Consider the following 20,808-nt stretch of genomic DNA (forward strand, 5'->3'; position numbering starts at 1 on the left):
GCTCGAGCTGCCTTTCAGAGGGTCCCAATTCAGGCTGAGATGCCCAGGCCCGTGTAGACTTGCCTCCATCTGCCATTGGAGAGAGTGAGCCTCCTGGGAGGGGAATAACCTTGGGTGAGGGGCTCTCTGCAGATAAGACAGTCCCTGAGGGGCTGACAGTGCTCTCAGCAGCTGGGGCAACAAGTCCTTCCTGAAGAGGCACCCAGGCAGCATACCACATATTTTCCTATCCAAAGACACTGCAGTTCTTATCCTGTCTGATCACGTTGGCCACTCCTTTTTAAACACCTTCTCTGCTTGGCTTCTCCCACTATTCTTCTCCTCTTCCTTCTCACTCTATAACAGCTTCACTTTTTCTCCTTTTCTTTCTTCTCCTTTTTGTGTTTCTTAATATTGTATCCCTGGTTCACAACTCTCCTCACTGTTCAGTTTTTCTCCTCACTTTTTACATCCTTCTGGGTGATCTCATCCACCAAACACATATATGCCAGGTTTTCATTTTGAATATTCACTGTCTGCCAGCGTTGCTCAGATAGCCCATGATGAACTCAGTGGCCTTCTCTCCTCTTTCCAGAACTCACTTCCCTTCTCTTATTTCTTCTCTGTAAATTTCACTATACCTCCCTGGTCTCACAAGCTAGAAACCTAATGAATTTACCTCCTTAGGGTCTCAATTCTGTCCTCGCTTTTACATGATTTCTATCACTAACTAACTCTGCAACAGCCTCCAAATTAGCCTCCCTTGTAGTTTTGCTGTGGTACCTACCCCATCCCCAACCCAAGCCCAATGTCCCCAGACACACACCACAGCCAAGTCTACACTCTTAACTCCTAACAGAGTGATTTCTCCCTCTTTAAAAACAAACGAACCAACAAACAGACACAATCCTGGGACATGGGATACTCTCCAAAGCCTGGTCTTGCCCACCACCTCTCAGGCCATGTTCTAGAGCCTGCCTGCTACTTGAGGTTTTAGTAACACTTGTCACTTGTAGTTCCCCTACTCCAGGTCCATTCACACCTAGCACCTGTTTGCCACCTCCATGGACTTCTTTACCCTTCCATCTCTTTGATTCCCTCTCCCTTCTCATCCCCCCATTGCCCCCCCCCCATCGAGTCCCTTTGCACTCCTCTAGAAGTCTGTCAACATCTCTGTTAATTCAACATTTTCACTTATCACATAATATGAAAATTCTCTGCTTATGTGTCTTTCTTCTACTGCCATAGTGTGTGCTTCTCAAAAGCAAGGACTGTCACATCTGTCTTTGCATCCCCCATGGAAAAAATGAGGACTTGGCACATATTGGACAATCGAAGCTTACTGCAAGTAGTTTATTGAACTGAACAGCATGGCTAGAGTTTAAGACAGCTGCTAATTGGTTGACAAAAGCAAGACATTATTGTGATGTGTCCTCATTTTTTCCTCTGATTGTAAAGGATAGATAACCTCATTCAAGAAAATTAAAATGAATGGAGAATTTATTATAGAAACGTACTGGAACTGGGGAAATGAGGCCTCTCTGAAGACCTGCTATTTATTACTTACGCTTCTCTTTCTCATGACCCATATGCTCGTAGAGACACTTTCTCAAGTGTCTCTGATTCTCAATATATTTGATCCTCGTAGATCTGGTGGACCACAGACCCTCAAGCTTCCCAATCTACTTAAAGCCTTCTCCCTCTCTTGATCTCTCTCTTTCTCCCTCTGCATTCTAAACCCCTTAGTAATGGCCTGTTTCCCAATAAATATTTCTGAGACTGAAAAAAATCTAATTGCACCCTCAACTTCATGTACTAGGTGACTGCTCCTGGTTTAATCAGCTGTTAGGTATGGGGCAGAGAGGAAGGCAGAGTGATATGGTCTTTCACTAGAAGCTATGGATGGGGCAGAGGCTATGGTCTTTCAAGGAACCATGGTGGGACTCAGTGAGTGTCTGCTGGCAGGGTGGGGGTTAAAGGACAGTCAAGCACCTGACCTGCCTTCAAGGAGTGCACAACTCAGTCACACACACTTGACGGTAATACCAGACAGATGAATGTAAAAAAACAAGAAACTCAAAAAGTGCAAGCAAAATGCTATGAGAATTCCAAGGTGGGAAGACATCAATTTTTAAAAAATCAATAATTGCAAAAAGCTCTCTGCCCAAGGAGACATTCAAGCCAATGGGGCAGGGTTTGAATAGCTAGTGATGGAAGAAAATAGACAGTGGTGGGAGTGGATATAGAGGACGTTCCACAGAGGCTGAAGGAAAAGAACTACATTACAAGGGTCTAAGTTGGGAAGCCAACATAAAGAGAAAAGCAAAAAGATTGGTCTAGAGAGATTATAAATTGCCCTGGGGGAAGATCAGTGAAAGAGAAAGCCAGAAAGGAACATAGCGCCAACTCAGAAGGTCCTTGAATATATTGGAACAAGAAGTTTTACTTCATTATATAGTAATTGGGAGCCATTGAATACTTTCTAGAAATATTGTTTTAGCAACAGCAATCAGAGTGGACTGGCACACTGGCAAATTCTAAGTGGAAAAGTTGTTACCATGATATCAGAGAGAGTCAATAAAAAGAATTGTGATTATGGGAAGGCAGGAATTGATGCTGGGGAACATGCAGAAATAAAATAACCAGAAGGTCACTGTGTGGATGAAGAAGTACCTATTTTAATTCTGTGTTCCTGAGTTTCACTGGTAGCAAGAATGATGGTGAGACCTTCGCTAGCACCAAGGAGTGTGGGGGAAGGATGACATTTGGGTAAAGAGGTTAAGACATTATGAGTTGGGTTTACATAGTATGAAACAAAATAAATTTCTGAGGGATATGGGACCTTCCAGTTGTGCCAAACCAGTCAATATTTGCCCCCATTTGGAACATGTTATTCAACACCAATGAACACCCCATTGATAAATTTCCATTATTTAATCAATCAAAAAGTTACATTCGATTTATGTATGAAAAATCAAACTAAGAAGTCAACAGATTTAGATATTACCATACAATCTCCCTCATAAATAAATCTGTTTTTAGGTCAGAAATGCCTAACAAGCTACTGCAGCTCTCTTGGTCCAGCTGGCTATTTAATCAGATTAGTACAAAACAGGCAATTTAGTTCGTGTCAATAGAAGGGCCTTGTTCAAATTACCCATTTATTAATTCTTAAGAGGTTAATAAATAACCTACTTTGAATAAAATAAATCACTGCAGATAACAATTGTGTTCCTGGCACACATAAGTGTTAATAGATGCATGAAAATTGCTTGGTATGAAGGTTACTGGATCTACACAAACCCTAGATTCTTGCATCTGTGTTCACACTGGAGCCGGATTGGCCCAACTCCAGCTGAAAATAATTTTCTTGAAGCAACATTCTTTTTCTTCTGCCAACTGAAAGCCTTAACTCCTCTGTAGGAAGAAAAAATATCAACCAAATTTAAACTTGACCTCATTTCACACCTAGGTACATTATTCTGATTGTTTCACTAGACTCCTCAGTGAGCACATTTGCTTTTGTTTACTGGGGTTACAAATCTGAAACTGTATTCTACTTGGCCCATGTTATCAGATAGCAAAATCTAGAAATATAGAAAGAAAATTTTAAAAAGCTCAATGTCATAATGATTCTGTTATAGAGAAATAATCTTTTTGCTCTTGGTCATGTAGGTAGTATTCACTGCTAGTCTTAAATTTTCATATCCCCTGATAAACTTTAATTTGCCTTAGCTTGTAAGAAATAATAACAAAAGAAACAAAAAGGCAGGTGACCTGAGAATTACGTCTATAAATAAATACATATGATTTGGACCATCAGGTGTTGATGTTTGTGTGAGCTAATTTGCTTTAATACACCACCTAGAAATACACAGGCTTCCAATCCCAAGTCACTTTTGTATATAGTATCCTCTCTTCTGGGGGCAGCTATGTGCCCTCGTGAACACCTGGTTAAGAACATGCTTACTTTCATGTGTGCTCTGAGCTGGTGCTCCTCCAAATAAAAATAGAAACTAGTCTGCAACACCACACGGGGCTCCAGTGTATGATATGAGCCTATCACTGGTTTCCTTTGATATCTTATCTATTCCATTAACTCAATAAAATAGAGAGCAAAGTTAAGGACAAACTGTAGGAGGGCTCCCCTTGGAAAACACACACAAGACCTTTAAGCTGGGGTTTTAACTTATCGAATAAAAGCCAGTTAAATGGAAGCTACTACTTCGTTTTCACCCCCTTTATTAAAGATCGTAAGTACTACAATTCAGGAGTAGAGAAAATAAAATAAATATATGAAGGAGTACAGGTGGAAGCAATAAAGAGTATGGCTTATCTATTTTCTCAAGATTTAGGAAGCACTTAAAGGCAAAACTACAGACAAGCACTTTAAAATTCTACAACAAAGGCTCCTTAACAAATACAGTGGTCCTTTCTGGATGCAGAAATCTGGCTTGATTTCTTAGCAGAAGATAAACAGCTTAACCGAGGCATAATCAGGGAAGATGCCACCTACCACTTCCTCCATATTATACTTCTTTGTCAATTTAGTAATTCAGAGAAAAATTAGATTGATTAATCCACTCCCCTGCTCCTCCACCACCCAAAGAAAAACAATAGTATAACTCAAACTCTTATAAACCAAACTAAAGGGAAGTGTTCCACCTAGAGACTGTTTTCGTGAGTCCAAGCAGATGAGAGCTTATCTAGGAATGAAGATGATTTTAACCTAGGCTCGCAAGTTTGTAGTAAAAAGAGAAGCAAAAGGTATTGCCCCTGGTGTAATTAACAATGTTAATCTTCTTTTTCCTCTCTGTGGTGATAAAGGAGTCATTTTTATATTTAATTAATGCAGAGGATCATTTTGGAAAGTGGCTAATGAGCCTCTGATCACATTACCATGAAAATGTGCATTAACATTGCAACTAAGGAGGCTGTTTCATGTGTAGCAAATCCACTTTGTAATTAGCCCACTGTGAAATGAATCACGTCAGGGGGAAATCTTAGGGAACCAGTAGGCAGTGGGCACTTGGCGACTGCTGTGCCCACAGACCACCAACATCCCAAACATTGTCTTTCATCAGCAATATCATCTAAAAACAAAAGTAGTAGTGTGTCACATCTGGGACAAACCGGAAGAAGGGAGAAATAAACTTTATTTTGCCAAACAAGAAATTTGGACTTCATACACCCCCAGGGAAACCTGCCTAAACAAAACGGTGAATTAATAGAATTCTATGAAAACTCTGAAGGCTGGGAATATCATTTTCTTATTTTTATTCTGAAAAGCCCTCAGATATACATTAAAGGGACATCCAAATTTACACACATTTTTCCTTTTTATTACAATACAAATATTGTAATAAGCTCTTGAAATTAATTTCTAGTGCTACAGACAAAAAAATTATAAAATGGATCCGAGAACAAATGATAAGAAAATTCCTTTATCCACTTTTTTAATCCAAGCCGAGACATAGCATGTATTTTTTCTCATAAAATACAAATATACCAGGTCTTCCTCTTAAAACCAAAGCACAAATTCCTAATTAGTCAAATAATTCCTCTGACTAACAAGATTTGGCAAGAAACTTTTCCTGTCTATTCCAAATAACTGAGCTCACAGACCTATTAAATCCCAATATTTATGCAATGATACATTTGATTTTCAAATGTCAACACTATTCCAAAATGAAAGAGGGGCTTCAAAATATTACAGACATGGATATCAGTGTTACTCCTTTTACTTAACTGACATCTTGGCAGTAGATACAAAAAAATGTTAAAAAGAATCCCACAGGAAGTCATCTGAAGGGGGAGTGGCAAGGAAGCTGAAAACTGCCACCCCAAACCAAAATAAAAAGCCCTCAGCCAGCAAGTCTGCCCTTCATTCTGAAATCTACAGAAAGAAAAAATAAAGCTAGCCACAGTTCATTTACCATTTTTCAGACAAACACAAAGCCTGGCTATTTAGTTGCTGGTAACAGACCCTGCACTCACCTGGGAAACTTCATACAGCAGTTTGTAGTGTTCCTCTCTTTTCTGAAAAGTGCACAAATTGCAGCCCATTCTAAGAAGCAGAGAGAGAGAGCAAATCTTCTAATTTCCCCAGGACTGAAAGGCAAGTGAACTGAAAGGGAATCACCCTCCAGACTTGACTACTGTTTTTCATCAGTCACTTCAGTCCAGAAACACAGACAAACCGCTGTTAGCTGGAAGCACAAGCCAGGGTGCTGTGTAGCAGCATGCTCTTCTTCGCTTTCCCTAAGTATCTTGCACTCACGGATACACACACAGAGTTTCCAGTCAGTTCATGGCAACACTCCCCCTGTCTCTGCATCAGTGCACATGACTACACAGATTCCAGCTCATGAATATTAATAGTGCCTCATTGATTATTTATGACAGAACATGTTAGCAGGGAGGGGTGTCATAGCTGCTGCTGATGACAGATGAATATTCACTAATTAAGAAACAAATGTAGTGTGGTTAAACAAAATTCACTTGTGTCAATACCATCTCTGTTTATTAAGGATAGAGGGGTTGAGCATAGGGCATTTCAAAGAAGAACATACACTTAATTTCTCCATTAATGTAAGCTTTTAATATGGGAGTAAGAAATTCAGAAACAGAAATATTATACTTAGTTCACATCTCCATGTCTTGTCACAATTAGAAGAAATATTTTCAGTATTATTAAGTCTAGGGGAAGATGGATAGGAGCAATTATTTAAATTTATAAAATAAACACAGAGGCAAAGGAAAATTTGGGGAGTGATGTGGGAAAGGAATAGAAGACGGGGGGTGTCATTCAGAGTTTTAATCCTGATCCTACAAAAATAACTGAATAGTTCATATGTAAAGACCATTACTTACTAGGGAGGAAATAAGGCATAATTTCTTAATCTAAATAAAGAACATTTAATAAGCAAGTATCAGTAGATATACTTGCACAGATAATAAATATTTTAATTAGATAATGGGGCATATCTATTGAATGTAAATTTGCAGCCCTGTAATACATGCAGGTCTATATTTAAAAATTAGATAAACACAATGCCTTTTCTGAGAAAAATTTCAAATGCATATAGTATTTATGCTAATTTTATTAAAGTCATATATAATATTTCAGAAAGCTGACACTGGTAATATTTAAATTCTAATGTAATGCACATTGACTCCACTTATGCTTCTATACTTAGAGTTCATAATATACAAAGGTGAACACAGACTTAAAAACTAAACTTAAATGTTTAGATAATAGAAGTAATGAATTTAATTTCATACTCTCACAATATATATATTGTATTGCAAGCTGGCATTTTTTGTCCCTTAAAGATATGCTGCAAACAGCTAAAGCAGATAATAAAAGAAAATTCCTTTTGTTCCTGTACTGACTTATCCACAACCTCTGCTAATTAAGAAGTATGTCCTTGTACCAGCACATCTTTAAACTGGACAGGATAGCAGGTGGGTTCCAAAGCAAAAATAATTACTTGGAAACTGATGACTCTGGTTAGGAATTACATTGGATCCTGAAGATTTTTAATTGCTCAATACTTATGGATAGCTACTTTTGGGGGTCCAATTTCCTAAAAGTGCTTTGTCAAATGTTTAGAATCGATAACAGGAAATGATTCTAATGAGTACTAATTGTTAACAAATTGGCTTTGCAACTAGCAACACCTCAACACCAGCAAGGGGCCAGGAGATGAGCAATCATCTGCTGCTTATCAGTCATTTCCCTTGGGAAGTAATAATCCGATTTTCTGGGCCTAATTTCACCTAACAGCCTGGATGAAAGCCAAGCTAAGAGAAGTAGATGAAAGCGGCATCATAATTGCGGACCTGATGTGAACAAAGTTTACCAGGACTTCCTGCAAATTAGAAACCACTTGTAGTAAATATTAATTATTTTGATTCCTTTATGAAAAGGATATTTTCAAGGAAGTATTTGAGGGGACCTTTGTGAAAGTCAGTTGTGGCCACAAACAGATGCAACCTCCTCAGGTGCAGTTGTAAAATATATATGTTTGATGCTTTTTAAAATTTTAATTTTCTTTGAGTCTCTACACCACTTCCCATGAAGTGTTCTTATGCTAGAGATCACATCCTCAAAGCAAGCATTGACTGTTTTTTGAAGGATTCTATATTGCTGAGCTGTGATAGAATTAATGACTCTCAGATGTTTAAATTCTGTGCTTTAAAAAGTCAGATCAAGGAATTAGAATGCAGTAAGGCAAGGATGGTTCACTCATCTATCAATGAAAGTGTTTGCTTCCTTCGCTGATAAAAGTCTTTATACAACAGATTTTGAAAGCTAAGTAGGAAACAATCATTGAAGCTATGGTTGCTTATTGGGGCTTTCTTATAATATTTTATAGTTGGCTTGTAAAGAAAAATTAAATAATCACAGCTTTAAAATATTTTCTTAGTCATAAAAAAGTAAAGAATGAACAGTGAAGTAAGAAATTTCAAATTAAAGCTATTCTTTCAGCAATAGCTTTCTTTGCTGTTTTCTTTACTCATTACTATTTCTGCTATTCTTTAATTTCTATCTCAGGAAGCAAGGGTAGCTTCTCCAATCATTTATCAAATGCTGCCCTTGGCCCATGCACCTTGGAAAGATTCCATCTTTTGCTCCTAATGGGTTCATCCTGAAGAATTGAAAGGTAATTTGAAAAAAAGAACTATAATTCCAAATTTCTCTAAATTTCAATAGAGAATGAGGGTTAGATTTTTCCAATGACTAAACTGTGAAATCTTGTATTAGAATATAAAGTTTGAAGCAGATAGAGACAAATGAGTTAACCTGAACAATGTTTTAACAATGCAAATAGATTAGATATTATCTGTCTTAGACAGTAATAATATGGAATAGTATGGGTTAAAAATAAACAGAGAATAGATGTTTATCTTCACGAATACCCTTAGGAACAAATTCATCAAAGTGTAAAAATATATGTTGGGTTGGGTATATATTTCAAGATATAGTTGTTTATTTTAATTGCTTTTAATTTATGTTAGTTTACTCCCCTCAAACGCAGTGGCATTCAAAATAGGAGATGTTCATCAAGATCTGGACTGCTATATAAGAGGGCTCAGTGAGAAGTAAATGAAAGAAAGGAATCCAGCATTTATCTTGCTTTTCCTATACAAACGGTACCACTAGACTAACCAAATAGTAGATGAGAGGAAGTTTCTCTTTATAGAATTATGCCAGCTAACAAACCAAAAAAGGAATGATAGAGCATGCCCATGCCAGCAGCCTTTAATTATTTAATGGGCCTATTACTGAGAATTAATGGCTGCTGACATGACACACTCACGCACACACACAGGAGATAACTGGACATTGTGTACCACCTGACAGAAGAAAACGACACCTTTCCAAAAGCGAGTCTTTCCCAAAGTTGAGCAAATTACATGGAATGTGGAGGACCAAGGAGCATGTTAAATTATGCCATGGAGATGCGGTCAGCCAAATTCAGACTGTGGGCAACTCAACATCGATAGATACACATTCCAGTTTCTGAGAGAGAGGGAGAGAAAGAGAGAGAGAGGAAGAGAGAGGGAAGAGGGGAAGGGAGCTAGAGAGAGGGAGATATGATGGCTAGGAAGTCTACGGATTAAAGGAGACTTTAATGACATTTTATAGACAGACATTACTAAGCTATATGTTTGGGTATGCAAATCATTTGGGTGATAAAATGATAAATAAACCTAAGAAAATGATTACCAAAAAAGTCAAGAGGATGGTTACTCCTTAGGGGGAGAGAAGGGGCTGTGTTTAGGAGGGGACACCAGAAAGTTTCAGCGTGGCTAACAAAGTTCTAACTCCTGATCTGGGGAGTGGTTTTACTAGGTGGTCATGTGATAATTCATTTAATTGAGCTTTGTTTTATGTGTTTTCTATATTTTTGCTACATTTACAAGAAAAGATTTTAAAAACTAATTAACAAAGAGGGTGTACCTGTGTTCCATCCCTGGTGGTCAATACAGTACACAGTTGCAGGCCCTACCAGACAGAGATGGACAGTCCAAATGTGCCTATTTTGAGCCACCGATCCCCTTGAGTCTGTGACAGCTGCCATCAGTTGCATATGATTCTTTCTCTATTGCCTTTGCAATGACTCGGGCTGTTTCTCCTATGTGGGTGTGGACGTTCGGTAAGTAACTCCATTCTCTGACCCTCTCTCTATCCTTGCCACAGTCATGTGTGGATCTTCTAACTAGGCTGTGACTACCTATCTTGACACCTAGTATACAAATTTCCACCCTAGTCTCAAACTTGCATTCATTTTAGGGATATATCTGGGCACTTTTGAGTAGACACTTAGCTGCCTAACATTTTCTAAAGTTAATATCTTATATTCAATCACAAAGAACTGAGGCTCAGAGAAACAGGGACTTGCTCAAGGTTAAACTGAGTAAAGAGATCGGAACTCAGTTCTCCAATTACAAATTCTGTGGTTGAATTCGATAGCTAGTTTGCTGAGCTATCTCTCTTGTAGAGGAAGCTAGAGCTACAACAATATGCCTTTACATGATCCTGATGACAGGAAATGAAGGCTAGCCCTTCAAAGTGCTGAAATGAAGTGAGAAAGAGAGAGAGAATGAACAAACCTTTAAAAAGATAGATATAGCCTGAAATAATGAAAGTGATTTGTAGTTAAAAATGTAAACTTTATCAAACTACTGAAAAATTTTTAATATGTCACAGCTAAATCACTTCAGTTAGCTAAAACCCCTCCACAGCCTTCATTGGGTGTGGTCCCCGAGTGCGCAGTAGAAAGTAGAAGAAAGGACAATTCATCCCGGTTTGCCTGGGATTTCCCTGGCTTTTAGCTCAAAGTTCCCTATCCTGGAAGGCCTACAGTCTCGGCAAACTGGTCCCTGGAATGCACACCTCTTTTTTCTGTCTCCAGCAAAGCCAAATGGCTGTATACGGGTCCCCATCTCTTCCTACTGTTGACCCAGATTTTACTTCATCCTGCTTATTCTTCAGAAACACAAATCAAGCTATTGTGGTTCAGTTTAAATGCTCTCTCCTTCCTGGACTCTTGGAGTTGAAGTAGTGATCCCTTCAACTTGTGAATTCTCAGTGCATTTTATCTGTATCCATCTCAAGACACATAACACTTCTACTTTACATCATTTTTACATACATGCCTTACCCCTCTTATTGGACTATGAGACATGTAAGGACAGCAGTAACATAAGTCCTGGGCAACCTGAGATGAGTTGGTCAATTGATCTTTGACTTCCTCAAAATAGTAGCCTGGTGTCTTTCACACTGCAGGTCTGCAATAGAGGCATAGTGAATGAATGACTGTTATTGGGATATGAGAACAGACCTGATTCTGGCAAAGTGACATACATTTGTGTTTCTACTCTATACCTAATTTCCAGGTGACATTTTTCCCCCATTAGGGCTGGTTCAAGAACATTAAGTCAAAGGACTGAAGAATCATAAGCATTAAGATAGATTTAATCTGGTTCAATTCTATAAACATAAATTCGAGAATCCGTGAAATAGAATTTTTTGTGCCAGGTACACAAATAAGTAAAGTATGATCACATGTGTTTTATCAGTTATTTCATAGATATATACTATGTATACATTTCAAGTTATACTTTGTTCCACATATTAGTCACATATTCATTTATTTATTCCCCAAATATTTATTGGGCACTTATGTCTGGTGGTATGATAATGCAAGGCGTTTGAAATTATACATCATCTCATTTGATGTTTACAATTTCTCTGAAGGAAACATGTCAGATATTATCCCTTATTTATTAATGAAGAAATTATTAGATGTTGAAATTCCCAATGCCAGGAGACCTAGAGCCTTTGTCTTTTGGCTCTAAACCAGTGTTTTCTCCAGAACACTATGCAATATCAACTAATATCATGAACTTACAAAAAATGCTTCTGTTGATAGTACACACGTGACATCCACTTGCTTAGTTACAGCTCCAAGGACCAGTGTGTAATGGAGCATCCTTTTCACACTGTAATCACTAGGTGACCATCTTCATTTTGTATCATTGCTTGCAGAACTAAGAGTGCTTTACCAACTTATGAACTCCTAAGAATGTCAAGTTATTAGACTAGACTCCAATGGAAAGAAGGGTGTGGATTGCAAGGAATAGGACTAGGGTTCCATTTGAGCTTTGTTACTATTACCTGCATCACTTTGTGCAACTTACATACTCTGAAATAATACTTACCTTGCAGGCTGACTGTGAAGATGGAATGAGATAAAATACCTGAGAAGGGATTCATTAACCGTGAAGTATTTGGTCCATATTGGGGCAATGGTTCGGCATGGGTTCTAGAATCAGTCTGCCCTGGGTCAAGTCCCAGCTCCCCTAATTTCTATCTATGTGATGTTGGGCAAGTTATTATTTTTTAACCTTCTCTGTTTCTTTGTTTCTCATCTCTAAAGCAAGGATAATAATAGCATCTACCAAACAATTACTGCAAGGGTTAAAGTTACTGTGATGATAATGTGCCATGTATACCTGGCACATAGGATGTACCCCCATCCCTATTGGCTACTAGTAATCATACAAGTAGTGTGGTAATGATAATAATGATCTTTGTTTCCAATTTCCAGGTTATCTATTTCTAATTTTTCTCTCATAATAAATCTCTATTACATTATTTCAAATTTACTTCATGGAAACATCATAGCCATACTTCTGTCCACCTTGTTTGCTATTGTACACTTGCATGTTGGTCATTCAACAACTTCTGAAAGGCTGTTTCCCAGCCCCTTGTATAACAGAAATAGTGGCGCATTTTGTAAATGCATAAAAATTTTTTCTGTGTAAAGAATGTAATGTAATACATTCAGAGTAATAACCCTGATGTTATATTTACTTCTTTTAATGCATAATGTGTAAATAATGTGAACATAAGTGTACAAGAAACTGATGATCACATCTGAAGCAAGATTCATACAACTGTGAAATAGGTAGTTCTTTGAGAAATTTAACGACTACTAATCTAGCCCAGTATAATATTGGCTTTCTTGATTTGATCATCTATAGGCCAATTGGCTATGTACATTCCAGGGTATCATGTTTTGGTAATGTCACACTGTTTAGCAACGTCATGGATAGTATGTAGGGTTTCCCAGCACACTACCATCACCGTTTTTAGTTCTACAAAAGTGACCAAGTAAATGCTCAGCAAATCCTTTCATTTACCAGAATTTTTTGAACACCATGATGGGTAGAGAATGGTGATAATTCTTACACATTTTTGAAAATAAGAGCTAACACTTATTTAGCATTTTTTGTATACCAGTCATCATTCTGACACTATGTTTTATTAATTTGGTTTAATCCTCATGTCAACCCTCATAGGTGAGTACTATTAATATCTCCTCTTGACATGGGTAGAAAATGGGTCACATTAGTAGTAAATGGGGGAGCTAGGAGTTAAACCCAAACAGTCTGGGTCCACTGCTTAATCAGTATTTTATACTGATTGTCACTCAGAGATAATCATCATTATGACAAATTCCTAGATGGTTAGAACAAGGCATTCTGGTGATGCTTGTAGCACACTGAGATGGAAGAATTTCCCCAAGGACCAGAAGTGTAGTCTAAAATTAACTCCCAGGTTCCAAGTTGTATCCTCAAGCATGGCTGCATAAAATAGATTGAATAAATCTAAGCAATTTCATAACCTTACTCCACTCCACTGGTGATGGAGGATTGCTACACTGAATATGTACCAACAACCATAGAATATCTTTCCTTCTGTAATAAATATTAATAAATATTAAATGCATTAATAGTAGGGCAGTCATATCTCGATATTAAGAAATTATCAACAGTTGCTTAAGTAAATTTGGAGGTTTTGAGAAAAGTGAAGGTATACAGATCTGCTGATGACTCCCAAATTTGAATCTCCAGGTTTAATTTCTCTCTTAAGCTTCAGAACCCCTTATTCATTGACTAATACATTAACATTTGGGTTGTCCATAGCACATTAAATTCAATTTATCAAAACGTAAGCCATAATCCTCTCCCTCCAAAACTGCTGCTTTACAAGTGTTCTGCATCAAAGAATGGCCTGACCATCCCCAGGGGCTCAAGTCTGAGGTCTGAGCATCTGCCTTGGCTCTTCTCTCTCCCTACACCTAATGACCAAGCACTGTCAACTTTAACTGCTATATCTCTCTTCCTTCCTTCCCAGACCACTCTCCCAGGTTCAGGCTACTACCTTTTCTCAGCTGGGTTCTTCATTCACTCAAGAGCATTTGGAGTTTAGAATCATATAAGGAACGACCTGATGGGTTTTTGCTTCTCTCTGCCTGCAAACACACATTTATAAGCCCTTCATTTTTAATTAAATTTTTAAAAAATTGAAGTATAGTTGATTTACAATGCTGTGTTAGTTTCAGGTGTACAGCAAAGTGATTCAGTTATACATACATACATATTTTTTTCAGATTCTTTTCCCTTATAGGTTATTACAAAACACTGAATATAGTTCACTGTGCTATACAGTAGGTCCTTGTTGGTTATCTCCTTTATATATAGTAGTGTTTACATGTTGATCCCAAACTCCTAATTTATCTCTCCTCCCCCCTTTCCCCTTTGGTAACCGTAAGTTTGTTTGCTATGTCTGTGGGTCTGTTTCTGTTTTGTATATAAGTTCATTTGTATCATTTTTTGTAGATTCCACATATAAGCAATATCATATATTTGTCTTTCTCTGTCTGGCTTACTTCTCTCAGTATGATAATCTCTAGGTCCATCCATGTTGCTGCAAACGGCGTTATTTCATTCATTTTTATGGCTGAGTAATGAACATTGGGGTGCATGTCTCTTTTCGAATTATGGTTTTCTGTGGATATATGCCCAGGAGTGGGATTGCAGGATCATACGGTAACTCTATTTTTAGTTGTTTAAGGAACCTCCATACTGTTCTTCATAGTGGCTGTACCAATTTACATTCCCAGCAACAGTGTAGGAGGGTTACCTTCTCTCCACACACTCTCCAGCATTTATTATTTGTAGACTTTTTGATGATGGCCAGTCTGACTGGTATGAGGTGATACCTCATTGTAGTTTTGATTTGCATCTCTCTGATAATTAGTGTTGTTGAGTATCTTTTCATGTGCTTTTTGGCCATCTGTATGTCTTCTTTGGAGAAATGTCTATTAAGATCTACTGCCCATTTTTTGATTCTTTTTTTTATTTGATATTGAGCTACCCCCAGTTCCCTGGCCCCTAACCTACCTATCTCTCTCTCCCCCTTTCTTCCCTCCCCCTCCAACATGCACACACATACACAAAAGAAAGTATAAAACAGAATATTGCTGCTCTAGGGGTGGAGAGTACAATTCTGTCAACACCACCCTTTAGGTCTTTTTGGTATCTCTCTTTTTTGACTTTAACAGAGTCTAGACTCTACTTTTCTATCTAGTACTGTGATATATAATCTCTCATCCTTGGATTCTGCTCACCTATTCAGTCATTATAATAATATTCAAGATATATAAAGTTTACTCCTGGATCTTATGGAGTAAACCTTATAGTGAGAGGAAGCAGTAAATAAATAAATAGATAATCATTACATAAAATATCCAGGCAAGTAAAGGGGTTATCACAGAGTGATGTGATGGTGAGTAATTGGGTCATCCTTCTTGGCTACTCTAGAGTCTGGAATATCTCTTTTATTCCCTGCCTGCTGACATACATGCATACATATAATCAAGTAAATATAAATTAAGAAAAATAAGGCAGGTAAGGGAATAGCAAGTAAAGAGATAGGTTCTTTTAATAGGGTTTTCAGGGTGTGAAGTTTTCTCCACCTTCAGGACCCTAAGAAATCAGTTATCTATTGTAGTCCTGGTATTTTCAGACCTACTTCATCCCATTGCCACTTTTTTCTATCATGAAAATGGCCTTAATATGGCTGTTTAAAACATTAGCATTACAAATCAATATGTTAACACCACATCAATTTCTGTTAAACTGATAATATAGAACGCCTGATTGTATAACAATTCTGGCTCAGAACACCTGTCATCAGAATGAGTACCTGAGTTCTTTTAAGACTTTGAACTTATCCAGAAATGTCTTTCAACCTCACTCTAAAAAACTTTCTGGTACAAACTTGAACAAGTTACATACCCTTTAGATGCCTCGATGCCCTCACTATGAAATAGGGATATTCACAGTACCTACCACAAAGGGATTGTGTGAACATGTGTTTTACCTGCAGCCTGCTCCATGTAGCTGCTCAATAAATATTGGCTAACATTATTATAGCTTACAATATCGTCTTGCTGAAGTGTCTAAATTCTGTTATTGTGAAGATATCCAAAAAAGAGGCAGCTATATTTTTGTTTTGTCTACCGTTTTTGCCTATGACTGGAAGGATACTTTGAAACATCAATTTTCACTGGGGAAAAGTTGGATTCCTCTAAGATTAAAAAATGGTTGATATCATAGTATCTGGCAGCCAGGAAGGAGCAGAAAAGAACTACCTGGTTATGGGAGGTAGGACCTGGGCCAAGACATGGACCCTCTGAGTTCCACGAATATTTGCTGAGCACTTCCTCTTTACCATGGCCTGTGCCGGCCTCTAGAATGTGCTATACTTAAGTAGGCTCATTTGTGAGACTTTCTCAAGTGACACATGCACAAGCTCTAGTCCCAGGGCTTCGGGTCAGCAAATCTGGGATGAGACCTAGAAATACGCATTTTCAAACAATCCACAGAAAATTCAGATATGTGCATCCCTTTCCCTCCTCAAAACCTAGAAGTAAGGTGTTAAACCAGGCACTCTCTTGAATGCCTCCATCAGGAGAATTTCTATTATGGTTACTCATGTGATTATGAAGATCTTTGGGTCTTTGTTACTAATTTTAAAAAGTAACTAACATTTCCAAAGCACCTACTATGGCAAATGTGCTTTAAGTCTCACAAAAATTTTATGAGATATATATGGTTATTTTTTAACATAGAAACCTCAGGCTCAGAATATTATGTGATTTGATGAAAGTCACACAGCTGGTAAGTGGCAAAGTTGAGGTTTAAATCCAGATGGGCTTTACTCTAAGACTGTGTCTTTTCCAATAAGATATTTCACTTCCCTCAGGAAGTAAGGTAATAGAGCCCACTTCATATAGCACAGTGTCTTTGGTGAATGTGCTGTGAACGAAGAGCTGTGGGAGGTAGGCTTGAATCAGGTTCATTGCCTCTTTTTGCAGTTCACCAGACATGTCCTAACTATGGGCTATGCCTATGAGCAATTCTTACCAGACCTGTGGCAAGGCTGGGTTTTAGCTTCTGGGAATCAGGTATGTGGTTAAACATGAAGAACTCACCACCCCCTAGAGGGACAGTGAGTGGCCCAAATTAGAGATATTGGTGTCAGGCAAAGGGAATTAAGTGACTGCTTATTGGATTCTATGTTAATGAGATGAGTTTCCGTCATGCACCATAATTGATTAAGTAAAAGTATGAATCCATATACTCTTCTGAAAGATATGAGTCTTCTTTGATTTTCAGTTATCTCTAGATACCAAGTTCAACCTGTCTGGAGCTTAGTTGCTCCATATTTGAAATCTCTTTCAAAGAGTGATGACAAAACACTTAAGGTTATTGAGGTTATAAAGCTAATGGTATCAGAGGATAATGAAGGGTATACCTTGGAAATTGTGGTTTCAGGTTGGAATTCTTAAAATTGTTTTTGTTTTTAATCCAGCTATGTGTAAGCCTCCTTCTTAGCTAGCCTGAAGTAGACCCACAAGTCTAGTGATTAAATCCAGTGAGAAGGGACCACGTGTATCCACCACATGCCTATAAGCAAAACTCACCAGTGTAGTGGAGTCACATGGTGAATATAGCCTAGATCCCAGACTCACTACTTGGAGAAAGACATTCAGATGATCTTACAGACCCGCATCCAACTCTGTATGAAGGAGAGATGCATCTTTACTTCATTAAACCACTAAAGATTTGAAACTGTTACCCCAAAATAGCTTAGTATGACTAAGACTCAGAGACAGCACGTCTGAGTTCATGTATTTAAATAAATACAGTTAGCATGAAAACGCTCAACTCATCATGACTCAATAACAAGTCATGATGGCTTCTGGGGACCTCTTAAGCAATTTTGTGTAAAGAAATATAGCAACATTACCTAGCATAATTGAATGAATATTCAGAAATATCAGTATAAAAATTGTCAGGTTTCCCAATAAGCCATCCAGATTTTCATCAGATCATTTGCTTAACCATAAAGATAAGCTATATTTTTTTTGGAAAGAAGGGAGAATAAATCCAACATAAGGACAGTCTTATATAAGCAGACTAAATATATGCACAGTGTGATCACACAGCACTAATTACCCCTTGGAGCAAAACCTTGCCTATTTTAGAAATACTGATGTTCAGAGTGGCTTTGCGTCTTAATTGCATTAAGACAGCAACTTTGTATTACCAAACAAACGTACCATAAGTAAGTTAAGCTCATTTCTAATCAAGTGATGAATTATTTTTGAATAAAGGAGAGTAGGACCTGAAGGAAACCAGACACAGGATGGAATGGTTTTAGTATGGAATAGGAATTTCCAGAGCATGATGAACTTCTCAACAGAGAGTAATGGAACAACATGGGCTTCAAAACCAAAAAATCATGGGTTTAAGGCCCAGCCCTACAATTTGAGCTGCAGTAGCATGCTTAACTTTCTGAGTCTCAGTTTCCCTTTGGGAAGCAGAGTTAATAGCTTTTGCCTTGTGGCATTGTTGATAGTATTACATGAAAAACTTGCTCCTCATATAAGACCATTTTTTCCTATCACAACTCCTAAGAGTCTTACTGCCTTCTGAATGATTTGGATGGGTTACAATTACTAACTTGTTCAAAATCTTAACAGGTAAGGATGTTAAAATATCGACTTTTTAACTGCTGAGGGTGGAGAGGGTCTAATGGCAAGGTAAAGTAAAATCTTATGATTTTGGGAAAGACTCAATGTTATGAAACTAATATTAGAAGTTAGGAAACATTTTCATGGCAGTACGTCTCAAGAATATACAGTATTATGTGCAAAAGTTCAGAGGTATAGGATTACACAAATTCAGTAAAATTTTGGGAAAATTTTTGTAGTAGAATGAAGCTTAAAGATTTATCTCACTTAAATCACTGCCGAGCAGTGCAAAAAACAAAACAAAAAAAAACCAAAACCCAGAGTTGAGCCTATGTTGCTAACTTTTAGTGAACAAAGAGGAGTTGTTGAACAAATGAAATGAGGAGTAGTTCAGGAAAATCAGAATAAGCATACGTAAAAAGAGGGAAGCTACTGGAGGATAGAAGCTTAGCTAATCATGACTTGAATAAATGTCATATTGACAAATGAAATTCCCATTATGCATGTACTATGTGTGCACACATGCACAGAGATGGAGAATGAGATGTATATGTATATTTTGTGTGTATGCGTATATTCATAAAATTTTGGACACTAGTAATGATTTCTAATGGAGTTTATTACTGGAAATTTATTACAATAATGATAACCAACAAAAGTTCATTGAAGTGCCAGACAATCTGCTAGGTATCTGTGAGACATAGCTCCTTTGAGAATTTATTTCATAATTTTTGCCATGTAATGGCAGATACACAATATTCTCTTCTAATATTAATTAGTAAAATGAAAATTAGTTATATTTGTGTTGATTCTTTTTTTTTGGTTTAATGATAAACCTATTTAACTATTTCCATAGGTGTAGCACATAAAATGGTGTATAATTCAGTAAGAATAAAACTACAAATAAAAGCAAATTGATAACTCTGTCAGGCTCAAGAAATACCAAGGTAATGAGCCAAGAGATTCTAATTAAAAACCATCTGTTAAATTCATTTATTCATTCAACAAGTATTTATTGACACACATGGGTCCTCTGTTAACCTTAAATAATTAAATAAATAAATCATTAAAACAGAATTCTCAGTAGAGATATAGTATACTAATCACTGTGGGATATTAGCTGGTTGAGGGATCTATTTTATATATATATTATTTACTTATAGATATACGATGCATGTATATGTATTTCATTGTTGGTAATTTTTGAGTATTTCTCAGAAAAACATAAGGTAGGATGTATTTAGCGAGGAGAGATGGAGGAGCTGTAGAAAAATTGTCAGTGGAAGGAACAGTGAAAAGATGAATACTTAAGAAAGCATGGGAACATTAAAGGAATGACATGTAATTTAGTCTGCAGGGTAAAGTCTGGAATCTCCTCAGGAGAGATGAACTTGACTATTGGGTGAAAAGTCTTGAGGGTCTGTGTTTGTTCTTTCTGCAGTGGGTAATGAAGAACTACTGAAGATTTTGTGTAAGGGAGTGCCAACATATAGGCCATTATTTCAATCTTTCAAGAGTCTTGAACTGGAAGAAACAAAGAGGAATCTAATAACAGTATTAATAATAAAAAAATAAACCTTTTACAATAGTATGTAAACGGTCATGAAAAATGGGAATGGAAAGAAGGGGTATACTGAGTAAATGAGAGAATTGCTACAGACATAGGTTCCAGGCTGTTTTGCCAAGTGATTGGCAAGGGATAGGAAGGAATCAACAATGAATACATTTGTAAGATTGGGTGTTTGTTTGATTTCAAGGCTATGTCATTAATAGAGATAAGGAGGTCAGGAGGAAGAGTTACTATGGAAACAGATTGGAGTTGGGTATGATGATATTGAGGTACTTCTTAGAATAAGATGTCCTCTATGGAGTTGAAATTTTGATTAGAGAGGACAAAGATAATGATACTGATACGGATGTGAAG

The 20,808-nt window shown here is 37.3% G+C and overlaps 1 protein-coding gene across 2 annotated transcripts in view; it reads right to left on the bottom strand.

The window, feature by feature from the left end:
• PDZRN4 (PDZ domain containing ring finger 4) overlaps nucleotides 1–20,808 on the bottom strand; it is a 378,629-nt gene that overhangs the window by 144,232 nt on the left and 213,589 nt on the right. The window contains exon 1 of one of the 2 annotated variants that reach the window (XM_061204815.1): nucleotides 5,977–6,045. The exons of the other annotated variant lie outside the window; for it this stretch is intronic. Coding sequence (XP_061060798.1) covers nucleotides 5,977–6,045 — 69 coding nt within the window. Of the gene's footprint in view, nucleotides 1–5,976; nucleotides 6,046–20,808 lie in introns of those variants that run through there. 2 annotated transcript variants of the gene reach the window in all.

This window comes from Eubalaena glacialis, chromosome 11, assembly GCF_028564815.1.
Source record: "Eubalaena glacialis isolate mEubGla1 chromosome 11, mEubGla1.1.hap2.+ XY, whole genome shotgun sequence".
Lineage (NCBI taxonomy): Eukaryota > Metazoa > Chordata > Mammalia > Artiodactyla > Balaenidae > Eubalaena > Eubalaena glacialis.